Source organism: Bos grunniens, chromosome 2, assembly GCF_055505025.1.
Source record: "Bos grunniens cultivar Pamir isolate PY7600 chromosome 2, Bosgru_T2T1.0, whole genome shotgun sequence".
Taxonomy (NCBI): Eukaryota; Metazoa; Chordata; class Mammalia; order Artiodactyla; family Bovidae; genus Bos; species Bos grunniens.
In genome coordinates this window covers 74,827,743-74,841,137 of record NC_141166.1, presented here as the reverse complement: position 1 = coordinate 74,841,137, position 13,395 = coordinate 74,827,743, and the positions used below count along the sequence as shown (strand labels likewise).

The window sequence follows — 13,395 nt, the reverse complement described above, 5'->3', positions numbered from 1 at the left end:
GAGCCTGGTGGGCTGCCGTCTATGGGGTCACACAGAGTCGGACACAACTGAAGTGACTTAGGAGCAGCAGTTGCAGCATACTCTACAAAATGGGTGAACCTTGAAGACATTATGCTAAGGGAAAGCCAGACACAAAGACTACATACTTTAGGATTCTATTTATATGAAATGTCCAAAATAGGCAAATTCTAGGCGATGGAAATATAATAGTGGTTGCCAAGTTTGGGAGAGAGTGGAAACAAAAAATGACTAGTAATGGGTATAGATTTTATTTTCAGAGTGATAAAAATGTTCCAGAATTAGATAGTGGTGATCAAGGCACATTTTGAATATACTAAAAGCCACTGAAATATACACTTTAAAAATGAACAGTAAAAGTGGTATATGAATTTATATCTCAATAAAACAGTCATTTTTTAAAACGCTTATTAACAGTGAAATGCTGTATACAGCCTATTTAAGTTATAAAAATTAAAAGATTTTATGATTCTATTGATGGGAGTATAAATTGGTATCATCCTTTTATAATGCAGCATGGTAACATCTATCAAAATTTTAAAAACATGCCATAATTTCTAAAAATGTACTGTATAAACCCATCTATTAGAAATGCAGATGGGAGATGGATGGATGGATAGGTGATTGATGGATGTATATGTACTTTCATGATGTCTAAAATAGGCTTGGTGGAAAAATTCTAATTGTGTATGTTATATGATCATGTAAATAAAAGAGAATATATAAAGATGCATATATAGGCATACAAAACATATAAATATATATTGAAGAAAGAGATAGGAGTTAGTCCTGAAAAATAGGATGGCAGGATGGGTAGGTAGAGGGGAAGGAAGAGCCTTGAGGAAAAAGAGGTGCATTTTTGTTTTTACTATTTCATTAACTGGACTTACAATAACAGCAATTAACTTGAAAATATTACAGCATATTGAGAATACCTATATTGTTACAGCTTTTCATGCAGATTGAAGCTCTCTTTCCACAAAAATTTGGAACATGGACTGAGTATGCCAAAAGATACTGTAATGCACATGTCAGGTACGAAAAACTCTTTTCTGTAAGTTTTAATCCTATTTACCGTGAACATTAAGCTCTCTTAAATTTTTTTTTCCAGGGTTTTATAAAGTCATGGTAGCTATGGAACAATTTGAAGTAAAATCTTGGGTGAATGACCCATATATAGAATGAAAAAAAGGAGTAGATAATGGAAGTTTTTCTTTCTTTCTTTTTTACCTTTCATTTTTAAAATTATTTATTTGTATCGACCAGATGGATGTGCACATTGTTCAGAAATGATAAGTAAGTGGCCATTTTGCTTATGTCTTCCAGTTAACCATTTCCCTTCCCAGGTAACCAGTGTTGGCAATTTCTTATGTATTTTTCTATAGGTACTCTATGCATGAAAAACACATATGGTTATGTATGTATAATATTCTTTCATTTTATTTCTACATGTATAATATTATGCTGTACACATTGTTCTGCACTTTGCTGTCTTTACCTACTGTATATTAGAGATCTTTGAATATCAGCTACTAGAAAAGCTTTGCTATTCTTTTAAAATGTTGCTGTGTATTTCAGTGCTTGGATGCACTGTAATTTATTTATGCAATCTACTGTGTATTATAGTGGCAAAGAGCATGCAAATTAGAATTAGACTACCTGTGTTTTATTTTCACATTCAATACCTACCAGGTATTTCATTTAAGAAAGTAACTTTACCTCTCTATCCCTCAATTTCTTCAGCTCAAAAAAGAGAATAATTATTCCCTCCTTTGAGTTATTATGTGACTTAAATGAGCTTATATTATGAAGTCTTGAATAGTGACTGGCACATAGTGAGCACTCAATAATTACTAGGTATTTTAGTGTTCCGTGTTATATATTCAGTACATGGGAATAAGTCTGTAACATAAATTTATTATAAATGGAATTGCTCATACAAAGGGCATTTGCATTTTTATATTTTTTAAGCATTTGCAAATTGTGCTTCTCAAAATTTATACCAATTTATATTCCTACCAGCAGCATGATTATCTCTTTCCTCACACCTTACTAACATATTCAGAGAGAAATTATTTCTCATGCCAATGTGATCTGATAGCAGTTTTAATGCACATCAGTCTTCTTATGTTATTAAATGCAGCTTAACATTTTTTCATACTTGTAGAGTCATTTATACTTTTTTCCTGTCAGTTGTCTGTATTCTTTGCCCTTCATTCCACTAAGTTTATTGGCTCTTTTACCTTAATAATATACTGGAAATCTTTATATATAGTGGAAGTCAGCTCCTGATATTTGATATGAATCCCACCTTTTTTCTCAGTATATATGTGTGTGTATGTGTATTTTATTTTTTCCTTTCTACAGTTCCCTGAGATAACCCCATGCAGTTGAGATGTTCTGATCCATTCCATTCCATTCTAGTGCCACACAGTAGCAGGATTAGTTCCCTAATCCTGATCAAGGATAGAAACTGGGCCCTTGACAGTGAAAGCTCGGATTAAGACTATACATGGAGAAATATTCAGTATTAATATAAACCATAAACTCATTAAAAAGCCTAATACATTAACCATATGGAAATGGAATTTATATCAGGAATGCAGTCATTGTTTAATATTAGGAAATTTGTTAATATAATTAGCCATGTTACTAATGAAAAGGAAAAGCTTCATTTCATTTCCTCCATTTATGTTGAGGTATAATTTGATGAAGTTCAGCATTTATCTTCGATTAAAGTTTTGAATATAAGTTATTCATTTCATGTATGTCATTTATATAAATGTAAATACATATTTTATGTGTATGTGTGTGTGTGTGTTTTAAGTCTAAAGCAACCATCACATGAAACACTAATACCAAGGCGAGGGGTTAATTGTCTTTGCACTTTACCTTTATTCTGGGGATATTCGTTTAACTACTCAAAAGAAAAGCAGGAGGTAAAATTCAGAAAGAAAAAGGCAAAATTATCATTATTTGCTGCTGATACCATTATTTAGAAGACCTGAGATAATGAGCTGAAAAATGTTCAAAACCAGAGAGATTTCATTAAGGTATCCTAGCACAAAAGCTGGAAATAGAACTGCCTTATGATCCAGCAATCCCACTGCTGGGCATACACACTGAGGAAACCAGAAAGGAAAGAGACACGTGTACCCCAATGTTCATCGCAGCACTGTTTGTAATAGCCAGGACATGGAAGCAACCTAGATGCCCATCAGCAGATGAATGGATAAGAAAGCTGTGGTACATATACACAGTGGAGTATTACTCAGCCATTAAAAAGAATACATTTGAATCAGTTCTAATGAGGTGGATGAAACTGGAGCCTATTATACAGAGTGAAGTAAGCCAGAAAGAAAAACACCAATACAGTGTACTAATGCATATATATGGAATTTAGAAAGATGGTAACAATAACCCTGTATACGAGACAGCAAAAGAGACACTGATGTATAGAACAGTCTTTTGGACTCTGTGGGAGAGGGAGAGGGTGGGATGATTTGGGAGAATGGCATTGAAATATGTATAATATCATATATGAAACGAGTCGCCAGTCCAGGTTTGATGCTCGATACTGGATGCTTGGGACTGGTGCACTGGGAAGACCCAGAGGGAGGGTATGGGGAGGGAGGAGGGAGGAGGGTTCAGGATGGGGAACACATGTATGCCTGTGGCGGATTCATTTCAGTGTATGGCAGAACCAATACAATATTGTAAAGTTTAAAAATAAAATAAAATTAAAAAAAAAAAAAGAAAAAGTTGTATACAGATAATAAACAGTTTTAAAATATAATACCAAATAGATGCAATACTGGATATTGTTAGGGAGTCCTTAATCATGGTTCTTGCAGATTATAAATGCCAAAAATTTGCCTACATAAAACAAACACATTAACACATTAATACATTTGCCTTTTGGGGACTAGGAAAACCTAAGTGGTCAGAATACATTTCTTTTCTGATTAGGACTTACCACGTGAAAATATAAGTGTTTGAAGTGGAAGCCTGTCCTTTTCTTGCTTTTGAATGTAGACACTATTTGAAAGAAAAGTTTATCTGTATGCAATGCTTGACTGGGGAGATTGTGTTCTATTTCCTGTTTACTGTGTGTGTATGCTCAGTCACTCAGTGGTGTTGTGACTCTTTCAATCCATGGACTCTACCCTGCCAGGCTCCTCTGTCCCTGGAATTTTCTAGGCAAGAGTACTGGAGTCAGTTGCTATTTCCTTCTCTAGGAGATCTTCCCAACACAGGGATCGAACCGAAATCTCTTGTGTCTCCTGAATTGGCAGGCAGATACTTTACCACTGTGCCACCTGGGAAGCCCTTCATGTTTACTAGAGAAAGTCATTTCAAGACTGTTATCATGCCTCTTAAGGCATTTTCTTTCAGATTCCATTTCATAAGTTTCAAGTTATTCCTTTACTTCTTTACCTTGGAAGCACTGTTTCCATAGACTCTGTTTCAGATCAAGGCATTTCCTGGAATTTTAAGTTAGTTTGTAGAATGTTAATTTTTTTTTTCCTGTAATGTTCTGAATCTATGAAGTTGTCATTTTCACACTATAATTCTGCAGAAACCAAATTATGGTGAGTTATTCAGTTCTAAACCCTTATTTTATATTTGAAATGTCATGACTATATTAAAAATAAAGTTAAATGAAGCTTGAGGTAAAACAGAACTTTGCCTTTGTAAAGCATATTAAATACATAAAGGATGGCAAACAGTTATAATACTTATGTGAAGTGATTTTGAGACAAGAGTCTAGGTATAGGTAACTACTTAGCTGGCTTGCTTTGAAAGGTACAGAGAAAGTATTACTGAATCAGAGCATCTCATTTTCAAGATTCCTTACATCATTCACACCACTGGGTTATATTTAGAGGAAGCTATAAATTCAAATATGATTTGAAGAAGACAGCACATTCAATTTTCAACCAGGAGCGCATTAGAGCTAGAAAGACTTTATGATCAAGTGGTCCCCCTCTGTCATCTTATAGATACCTGGTGAGGTTAAATGGCTTGCCGTCTGTGTGACTTCCTCTTACATTATTTTTCACTTTTCCTGGCAGTAAGAAAGACTTGCTGCTGCTGCTGCTAAGTCACGTCAGTCATGTCCGACTCTGTGCGACCCCATAGACGGCAGCCCACCAGGCTCCTCCGTCCCTGGGATTCTCCAGGCAAGAACGCTGGAGTGGGTTGCCATTTCCTTCTCCAGTGTATGAAAGTGGAAAGTGAAAGTGAAGTGTCGCTCAGTCGTGTCCGATTCCTAGCCACCCCATGGACTGCAGCCTTCCAGGCTCCTCCATCCATGGGATTTTCCAGGCAAGAGTACTGGAGTGGGGTGCCGTTGCCTTCTCCGAAGAAAGACTTAGGCAAGGGTAACTTTAATAAATGTTCTTTTATAAAGAAAAAAAGGCACAAGATAGTCCAACCATGCATCCTGTTAGCAGCAGTCACCTCCCTGATGTCATGGTTGAAGGTTAAGAATATCTTTATAGTAATTTATCAAATTTTATGAACTTTCTTTCTAGCTCGTATTTTGTGCCCATTCCACTTCTCAGAAGAAATAGTTGTCTAAATTTTTTTTAAAATTTTTTTACTTTACAATATTGTATTGGTTTTGCCATATATCAGTTGTCTAAATTTTTATGACAGGAAAAATGCTGAGTGATTAGTACATATTAAAGGTATGTGTATGGTCATTCCTTCACATTGGAGAAGGAAATGGCAACCCACTCCAGTGTTCTTGCCTGGAGAATCCCGGGGACGGGGGAGCCTCGTGGGCTGCCCTCTGTGGGGTCGCACAGAGTCAGACATGACTGAAGCGACTTAGCAGCAGCAGCAGCATGGTCATTCTACACCCGCTCATGTACTCTTGCCTGGAAAATCCCATGAATGGAGGAGCCTGGTGGGCTGTAGTCCATGGGGTTGCTAAGAGTTGGACACGACTGAGCGACTTCACTTTCACTTTTCACTTTCATGCATTGGAGAAGGAAATGGCAACCCAGTCCAGTGTTCTTGCCTGGAAAATCCCAGGGATGGGGAGCGGGTGGGCTGTTGTCTATGGGGTCGCACAGAGTCGGACACGACTGAAGCGCCTTAGCAGCTTAGCAGCAGCATGGTCGTTTCTACAAAAGTGTTAATTAGTAGGTCATGTCAACATCAGTAAATGTCTTATGAGGAAATGCACTGTACTTTGTCCTCAGCAGCGTTGAACTCAATATTCTCAGCCGTGGCTACATAGAGATCAGGTCTGTTCCACTTGCGAATAGCTCAAATCTGAGAAAAATACTTAATATACGGGATGGCAGAGATAAGTTTGAAAAATAAGTAGCTAAAAACTAATAGGATAAATTCTGCACTTGTGCTTAGAATGTCTGCTTTGTATGAAAGCGTTTGAGAAATCCTCACCTATTATCAGTAGTTCAGTTTACAAAGACTTCTGGTTTTGAATAACCCTAGGCTAAATGAAAGTCAAGTGTCTATCATAACTGATAAAAATAAAGTAATGTTAGGGCACACTAATCAGAATAACATCCAGTATATAGGATGGTTCTACTCTGCTCATTGATTAGACCACAGCTGGAGTATGGTTAAATTTTGAATTAATCCATTCATTCAAAAAATATTTATAGGGTACCTGTTATTGTGATGCTATATGCTAGGTATCAAGTGTGCATTAGAGCAGCAGTCCCCAACATTTTTGGCATCAGGAATCGGTTTCATGGAAGAGAGTTTTCCCACAGACCTGGGGGAAGGAGGAAGAGCAGAATGGTTTCAGGATGATTCAAATGCATTACATTTATTGTGCACTTTATTTCTATTATTATTATATCAGCTCCATCTCAGATTATCAGGCATTAGATCCTGGAGGTTGGGGAACCCTGCATTAGAGAATGAAACCCAAGTTATCCCAGCCTTCATTGAATTTTCTAGTCAAACACTAACCAGATAATTTTAGTTGTATTGAGCATCATAAAAGGGAAGTAAAGGAAATGAACTAAGCAAGTCAGAAAGGACTGAAGAGGCATCCTGTGAGTAAGTGATACTCATCTACATTCCAGGAAGAGGAATTTTCTATGGTAAGGCCCAGAGCAAGAGAGACGGCTATGCTTTTGAGGAACTAAAAGCAGTTCAGTTCAGCTGAATATTCTTGAGCTAATTGATCCTCTTGAGAGGATCTCAAGACAAGATGGAATTAGGCAAGGGGTCATCATTATACAGTCTTGTTATTCATCATAATAGCAGTAAGAAGGCATTGGAGGGTGTTTTGTGTTGTTTTTTAGTTATTGTGGGTTTTTTTTTAAATTACAGTAAAATATGCTTGAGGAAATCTCTCACTTTCACCCTTTTAAAGTTTACAGTTCAGTGATAATAAGTACATTCACACTTACTAATGTTGCTGTGCAGCTATCACCACCATCCATCTGTACAACTTTAATGGGCACTGAAACTCTGTGCTCATTAAGGAGTAATTTCCCATCCCTACCCCGCACCCCAGGCACTGCATTAGGGACTTTAAAGCATGAAAGGACATGCATGATTATGTTCACAAGTTTTTTTTGTTATTTTTTAAGACAGTGTTTTCGTATGATTCAGAATTCTAAACCTACAGAAGCGTGTATACTTGGAAAAAATCTCCCTTTCACTGCAGTTTCCTTCACTTTAGGCAACTGTGTACAGGTTTTTAGTCTTTCCACAGAAATTGTATGCTTTTTCAAACAAATTTTTATTTTTCACTGGTTGTTACAGACATACACATTGTTTTGTACTCATTTGTCCTTTCTTTGTATATGTAGATACCTTTAGCTTTTTTTTTTTTTTTTTTTAGTGGCTTTGTTATTGAGAATATCCATGGTTTCTGGTTGGCAAGAAGTTGAGGAAGTTTGTATACTTTTATTTTTTCTAGGAAAGTGGAGTGACAGTTACATGTTCAGAGAAATGGTAAAATTGGGGATTAAAAATTTGATGAATGTTGACGTGGTGTGAGATTTTGGTGAATGGGGGAATGAGATAATGAGATTAGCATGGTAGAATCAGTGTGGCACTGGGGAACCATTTGAGCTCAGCAATTCAAGATTTGTAATGGAACCAGTCTTCCGTAAGGTATGGCTTCCCAGCATTGTGGGTAGAGACTTGGAAAAGTCTTGGAGCCATCCAAGGTATTTTTTATACTAGCTTGCAATGCATGGACTGTCGGCCAAAGGAAATTATGCTATATTGTTAAAAACAAAAGTAATGTATAGACTCAGAAATGAAAGCAAGGTGAGGAAGTATATTGTGGACATGGTTAAAGTTGACTGAGAGGTACTGGTGAGATAGGCTACATTGGGTGTGAGTGAACAAGTGGGCTAGAAGGACGGGAGTACTGGAGAGTGGAAGGTCTGAATTTCCCAGGTAGGGCTATTTTTCAGGATTGGTTATAGCCACAGGAGTGGAATGATTGGAGTGGATTTTAGAAGGTCACCAGAGACAAGGAATACAAGGAAATAAAAGAAAACTAAAAGTCATATTTTAAGAAGCATGTTAACAAATGAAAACATATCTGGAAAAATGTTACCAGAATACTGAGGGGATTTCATATTCATCTCTACAAGTGCCTAATATTGATTGCCTGGTATATTTAAGGCATTATTTCAGAGCTGCTGGCAATACAAAGATGAGTAAGACATAGTGCTTGAACTTACGAAGCTTATAGAAATTTGAAAAAGAAAGACCTAGAGGGAACAAATCTTTAAATATTTAAAGATCTGTCATGTTTTAAAGGAATTAGACTTTTGCTTTGTGGCCTCAGAGAGTAAACTATTATCAAGGAATGAAACTTAATGGGGAGGTAGGTGTTGGCTTAATACAAGAACTTGTAAAATAGGCATATGTATATTTACTTCTGCTTCATTGACTACGCTAAAGCCTTTCATTGTGTGGATCACAACAAGCTGTGGAAAATTTTTAAAGAAATGGGAATACCTGACTACCTTACCTGTCTCCTGAGAAACCTGTATGCAGGTCAAGAAACAACAGTTAAAACTGGACATGGAACAATGAACTAGTTCCAGATTGGGAAAGGAGTATGTCAAGGCTGTATATTGTCACCCTACTTATTTAACTTCTATTCAGACTATATCATGCAAAATGCCAGGCTGGGTGAATCACAAGCTGGAATCAAGATTGCCAGGAGAAATATCAACAACCTCAGAGATGCAGACGATACCACTCTAATGGCAGAAAGCCAAGAGGAACTAATGAGCCTCTTGATGAGGGTGAAAGAGGAGTGTGAAAAAGCTGGCTTAAAATTCAACATTCAGAAAACTAAGATCATGGTATGTGATTCCATAACTACGTGACAAATAGATGGGGAAAAAGTGGACACAGTGGAAGATTTTATTTTCTTGGACTCCAAAATCGCTGTGGATAGTGACTGCTGCTACAAAATTAAAAGAAGTTTGATCCTTCAAAGGAAAGTTATGACAGAGCTAGACAGTGTATTAAAGAGCAGAGACATCACTGCCGAAGATGGTCCTCATAGTCAAAGTTATGGTTTTTTCCAGTAACAATGTACAGATGCAAGAGCTGGACCATAAAGAAGGCTGATGTCAAAGAATTGACGCTTTTGAACTGTGATGTTGGAGAAGACTCTTGAGAGTCCCTTGGACTGCAAGGAGATCCAACCAGTCCATACTAAAGGAAATCAGTCCTGAATATTCATTGGAAGGATGGATTGATGGTAAAGCTGAACCTTCAATACTTTGGCCGACTAATGCAAAGAGCCAACTCATTGGAAAAGACCCTGATGCTGGGAAAGATTGAGGGCAGGAGGAGAGGAGGGCAACAGAGTATGAGATGGTTGGATGGCATCACCAACTCAATGAACATGAGTTTGGGCAAACTCCAGGAGATACTGAAGGGCAGGGCAGCCTGGCATGCTGCCCTTCATGGGTTTCCAAAAAGTCAGACACAACTAAGCTACTGAATAACACCAACAAATGGTTTTCCCAGTAGTCATGTGTGGATGTAAGAATTGGGCCATAAAGAAGGCTGAGTGCCAAAGAATTGATGCTTTCGAATTGTGGTGCTGAGAGTTCTTTGGACAGGAAGGAGATCAAATAGTCAATCCTAAAAGAAATCAACCCTGAATATTCATTGGAAGGATGGATTCTGAAGCTCCAATACTTTGACCACCTGATGCAAGTTCCAACTCATGGAAAAGACCCTTATGCTGGGAAGGATTGAGGGCAGTAGGAGAAGGGAGCAACAGAATATGAGACGGTTGGATCGCAGCTCTGACTCAATGAATATGAGTTTGAGCACACTTCAGGAGATAGTGAAAGACAGGGAAGCCTGGCCTGCTGCAATCCATGAGGTCACAAAAAGTTGAACACAACTTAGCAACTGAACAGGGCTTCCCTGGTGGCTCAGACGGTAAAGAATCTGCCTGCAGTGCAGGAGACCTGGGTTCAATCCTTGGGTCGGGAAGCTCCCCTGGAGAAAGGAATGGCAACCCACTACAGTATCCTTGCATGAAGAATTCCATGGACAGAGATAATCCTGTCAGGCTACAGTCCATGGGATCACAAAGAGTCAGAAACTACTGAGCAACTAACACTTTTAACCCTAGAGACTATGCAACAACAATACATGTGTATATGACAATAAAATATATAACACTATACAATAAAAATGGAATGGAAAAATAGCATAATCCCAACTATACTAACAGGTAAATTGTTTTCTTTTTTCCTGTAATTCTACCCCTATCTGTATATCTAATAATTTTATATAGTTTTAAATTAATGAGGTGGATGAAACTGGAGCCTATTATACAGAGTGAAGTAAGCCAGAAAGAAAAACACCAATACAGTATACTAACGCATATATATGGAATTTAGAAAGATGGTAATGATAACCCTGTATGCAAGACAGCAAAAGAGACACAGATGTATAGAACAGTCTTTTGGACTCTGTGGGAGAGGGCGAGGGTGGGATGATTTGGGAGAATAGCATTGAAACATGTATAATGTCATATATGAAACGAGTTGTCAGTCCAGGTTTGATGCATGATACTGGATGCTTGGGGCTGGATGCACTGGGACGACCCAGAGAGATGGTATGGGGAGGGAAGTTGGAAGGGGGGTTTGGGATGGAGAACACGTGTATACCTGTGGCAGATTCATGTTGATGTATGGCAAAACCAGTACCATATTGTAAAGTAATTAACCTCCAATTTAATAAATTTATATATAAAAAAATTTTAACATAGCCTACATTTGATGCTATCATCTGCTACTTCACTTAGTGTAACACTTATCCCATTGTCTTTATCAGTTGTTTTATTTTCTTTATTTTTACTGCTGTAAAGATGAAAGAAAGAGTTAGTCATTCAATTGTGCTGACTCTTTGCAACCTCATGGACCGTAGGCCACCAGGCTCCTCTGTCCGTGGGGTTCTCCAGGCAAGAATACTGGAGTGGGTAGCCATTCCCTTCTCCAGGGGATCTTCCTAACCCAGGGATTGAACCTGGGTCTCCTGCATTGCACGCAGATTCTTTAAAGATAAAGATAGTTGATTACTTTGGGGAAAATGGTTTGTAATTATTTTAACAATACAAAGAGAAAAGTGTTTTTAAATAAGAACAAATCAACTGAACTCTCACTGTCCAGAGATAATCAGTACCTAATGTATTAATATTTTTAAACTTTCCCTCTACGTAGCCTTTCTATTAGATTCATGGGGGTAGGGAGACAGGTGGATAGATAGGCAATTTTATGTAGATAAGGTCGTATTATGCATACTTTTCTGTAATATGCTTTTTCATTGAGTACAATTTTACATTGTCATCCTTTATCAATAACTAAAATACATCATTTTTATTGGCTACATGGTATTACATTTTATATATAAGATACTCTGCCAGAGTTCTCTGGTGGCACAGTGGATAATAATCTGCTTGCCAAGATGGGAGACATGGCTTCAGTCTCTCGTCCAGGAAAATTTCACAGGCTGCAAAGCAGCTAAGCCAGTGCACCACAGCTACTGAACCTGTGTGCTAGAGCCCAGAAGCCACAACTACAGAGCCTGGTTCTGCAACTACTGAAGCTTGAGTGCTCTGGGGCCCATGGCCGCAACTACTGAGCTTGTGTGCACAAGTACTGAAGCCTGCTTACCCTAAAGCCTGCATGCCTTACAGCCCAAATGCCACAGCTACTGAGCTCGCATGCCTAGAGCCTGCACACAAGAGAAGCCACTGCAGTGAGAAGCGTATGCACTGCAACAAAGGGAAGCTCCTGCCCCCACAACTGGGGAAGGTCTGTGCACAGCAACGAAGATCCAATGCAGCTAAAAATAAATAAACAAAATAATTTTTTAAAAAAGATACAATGCCATGTATTTTAGATATATTATCTTTAATTCTTTCAACAATTCTACAAGGTTGATGATAATATGTCCATTTTACAGAGGAGTAAACTGAAATTAGAAAGGTTAAGGAACTTGTCCAAATCACAAAACTAAAAGGTGAAAGAGAAGTTGAAACACTTTTTGTCACCACTTTTCTTCTGTTCTCTTTCCTATATTTGAATTTTTTGGTAATTCAGTATCCGTGTTTATATGGTTGACTAAATAGAATAAATAGACTAAATTAATGTTCTCTAGTAAATCCAATAGTTGAGTGTTCCTTTCTTGGTCAACTTTTTATCTTTAATTATTCTCTTTTATTCTATCTTTTGGTTTTTATATTGCCATCAGTGGTTTGGTTTTTTTTTTTACTCAAAGACTCTAACAGATCTGTCAACTTCCAAAAGGTCATACAAGCACATAAAATAATCTTTTCCTTTTTTCCTTTTTATTTCCTGGAGACCTCCTTCCCATAGCCTTCTGTTCTGCTCCAATCTGGATTGGTTTTTCTTTAGGCATGGTGCAAAGCTGTCTTTTGAGTTTTCTTTTGCATTTCTGTATTCGAAGACTTTTCTTTTTTAGTTTATTTTCTGGTCTTTTTAATGTTTTATTATGGAAAAAATTCAGTATACACAAAAGTAGAGAGAACAAAATAAAGAGTCCCCCGTGTACTTTTCACGTACCCAAAGAGCATCAGCCTTTGTCAGCTTATGGCCAGCCTTGGTTAAGCTATACTCTCACTTACCTCTGTGAAAGTGTGTTAGTCACTCAGTCATTTCCAACTTTGTAACCCCATGGACTGTGGCCCGCCAGGTTCCTCTGTCCGTGGAATTCTCCAGGCAAGAATATTGCAGTGGGTAGCCATTCCCTTCTCCAGGGGATCTTCCTGACCCTCTTACCTCTACCACCCCATGTTATTTTGAAGCAAAGCCTAGATATCAGATTTTATCCATAAAATATTTTAATAAATATATCTAGAGA

General features: G+C 37.7%; 1 protein-coding gene across 16 annotated transcripts in view; it reads left to right on the top strand.

Moving 5' to 3' along the window:
• ZRANB3 (zinc finger RANBP2-type containing 3) overlaps nt 1-13,395 on the top strand; it is a 301,572-nt gene that overhangs the window by 166,503 nt on the left and 121,674 nt on the right. For 14 of the 16 annotated variants that reach the window (XR_015145498.1, XR_015145502.1, XM_086350708.1 and 11 more), the window contains one exon: nt 968-1,053. The exons of 1 other annotated variant lie outside the window; for it this stretch is intronic. Coding sequence is in view for 13 of the 15 variants with exons in the window: in XM_086350708.1 (XP_086206834.1) it covers nt 968-1,053 (86 nt within the window). In the remaining 2 variants the exon portion in view is untranslated. Of the gene's footprint in view, nt 1-967; nt 1,315-13,395 lie in introns of all 16 variants that reach the window. One more of the 16 variants, XM_086350758.1, reaches the window with a different exon arrangement.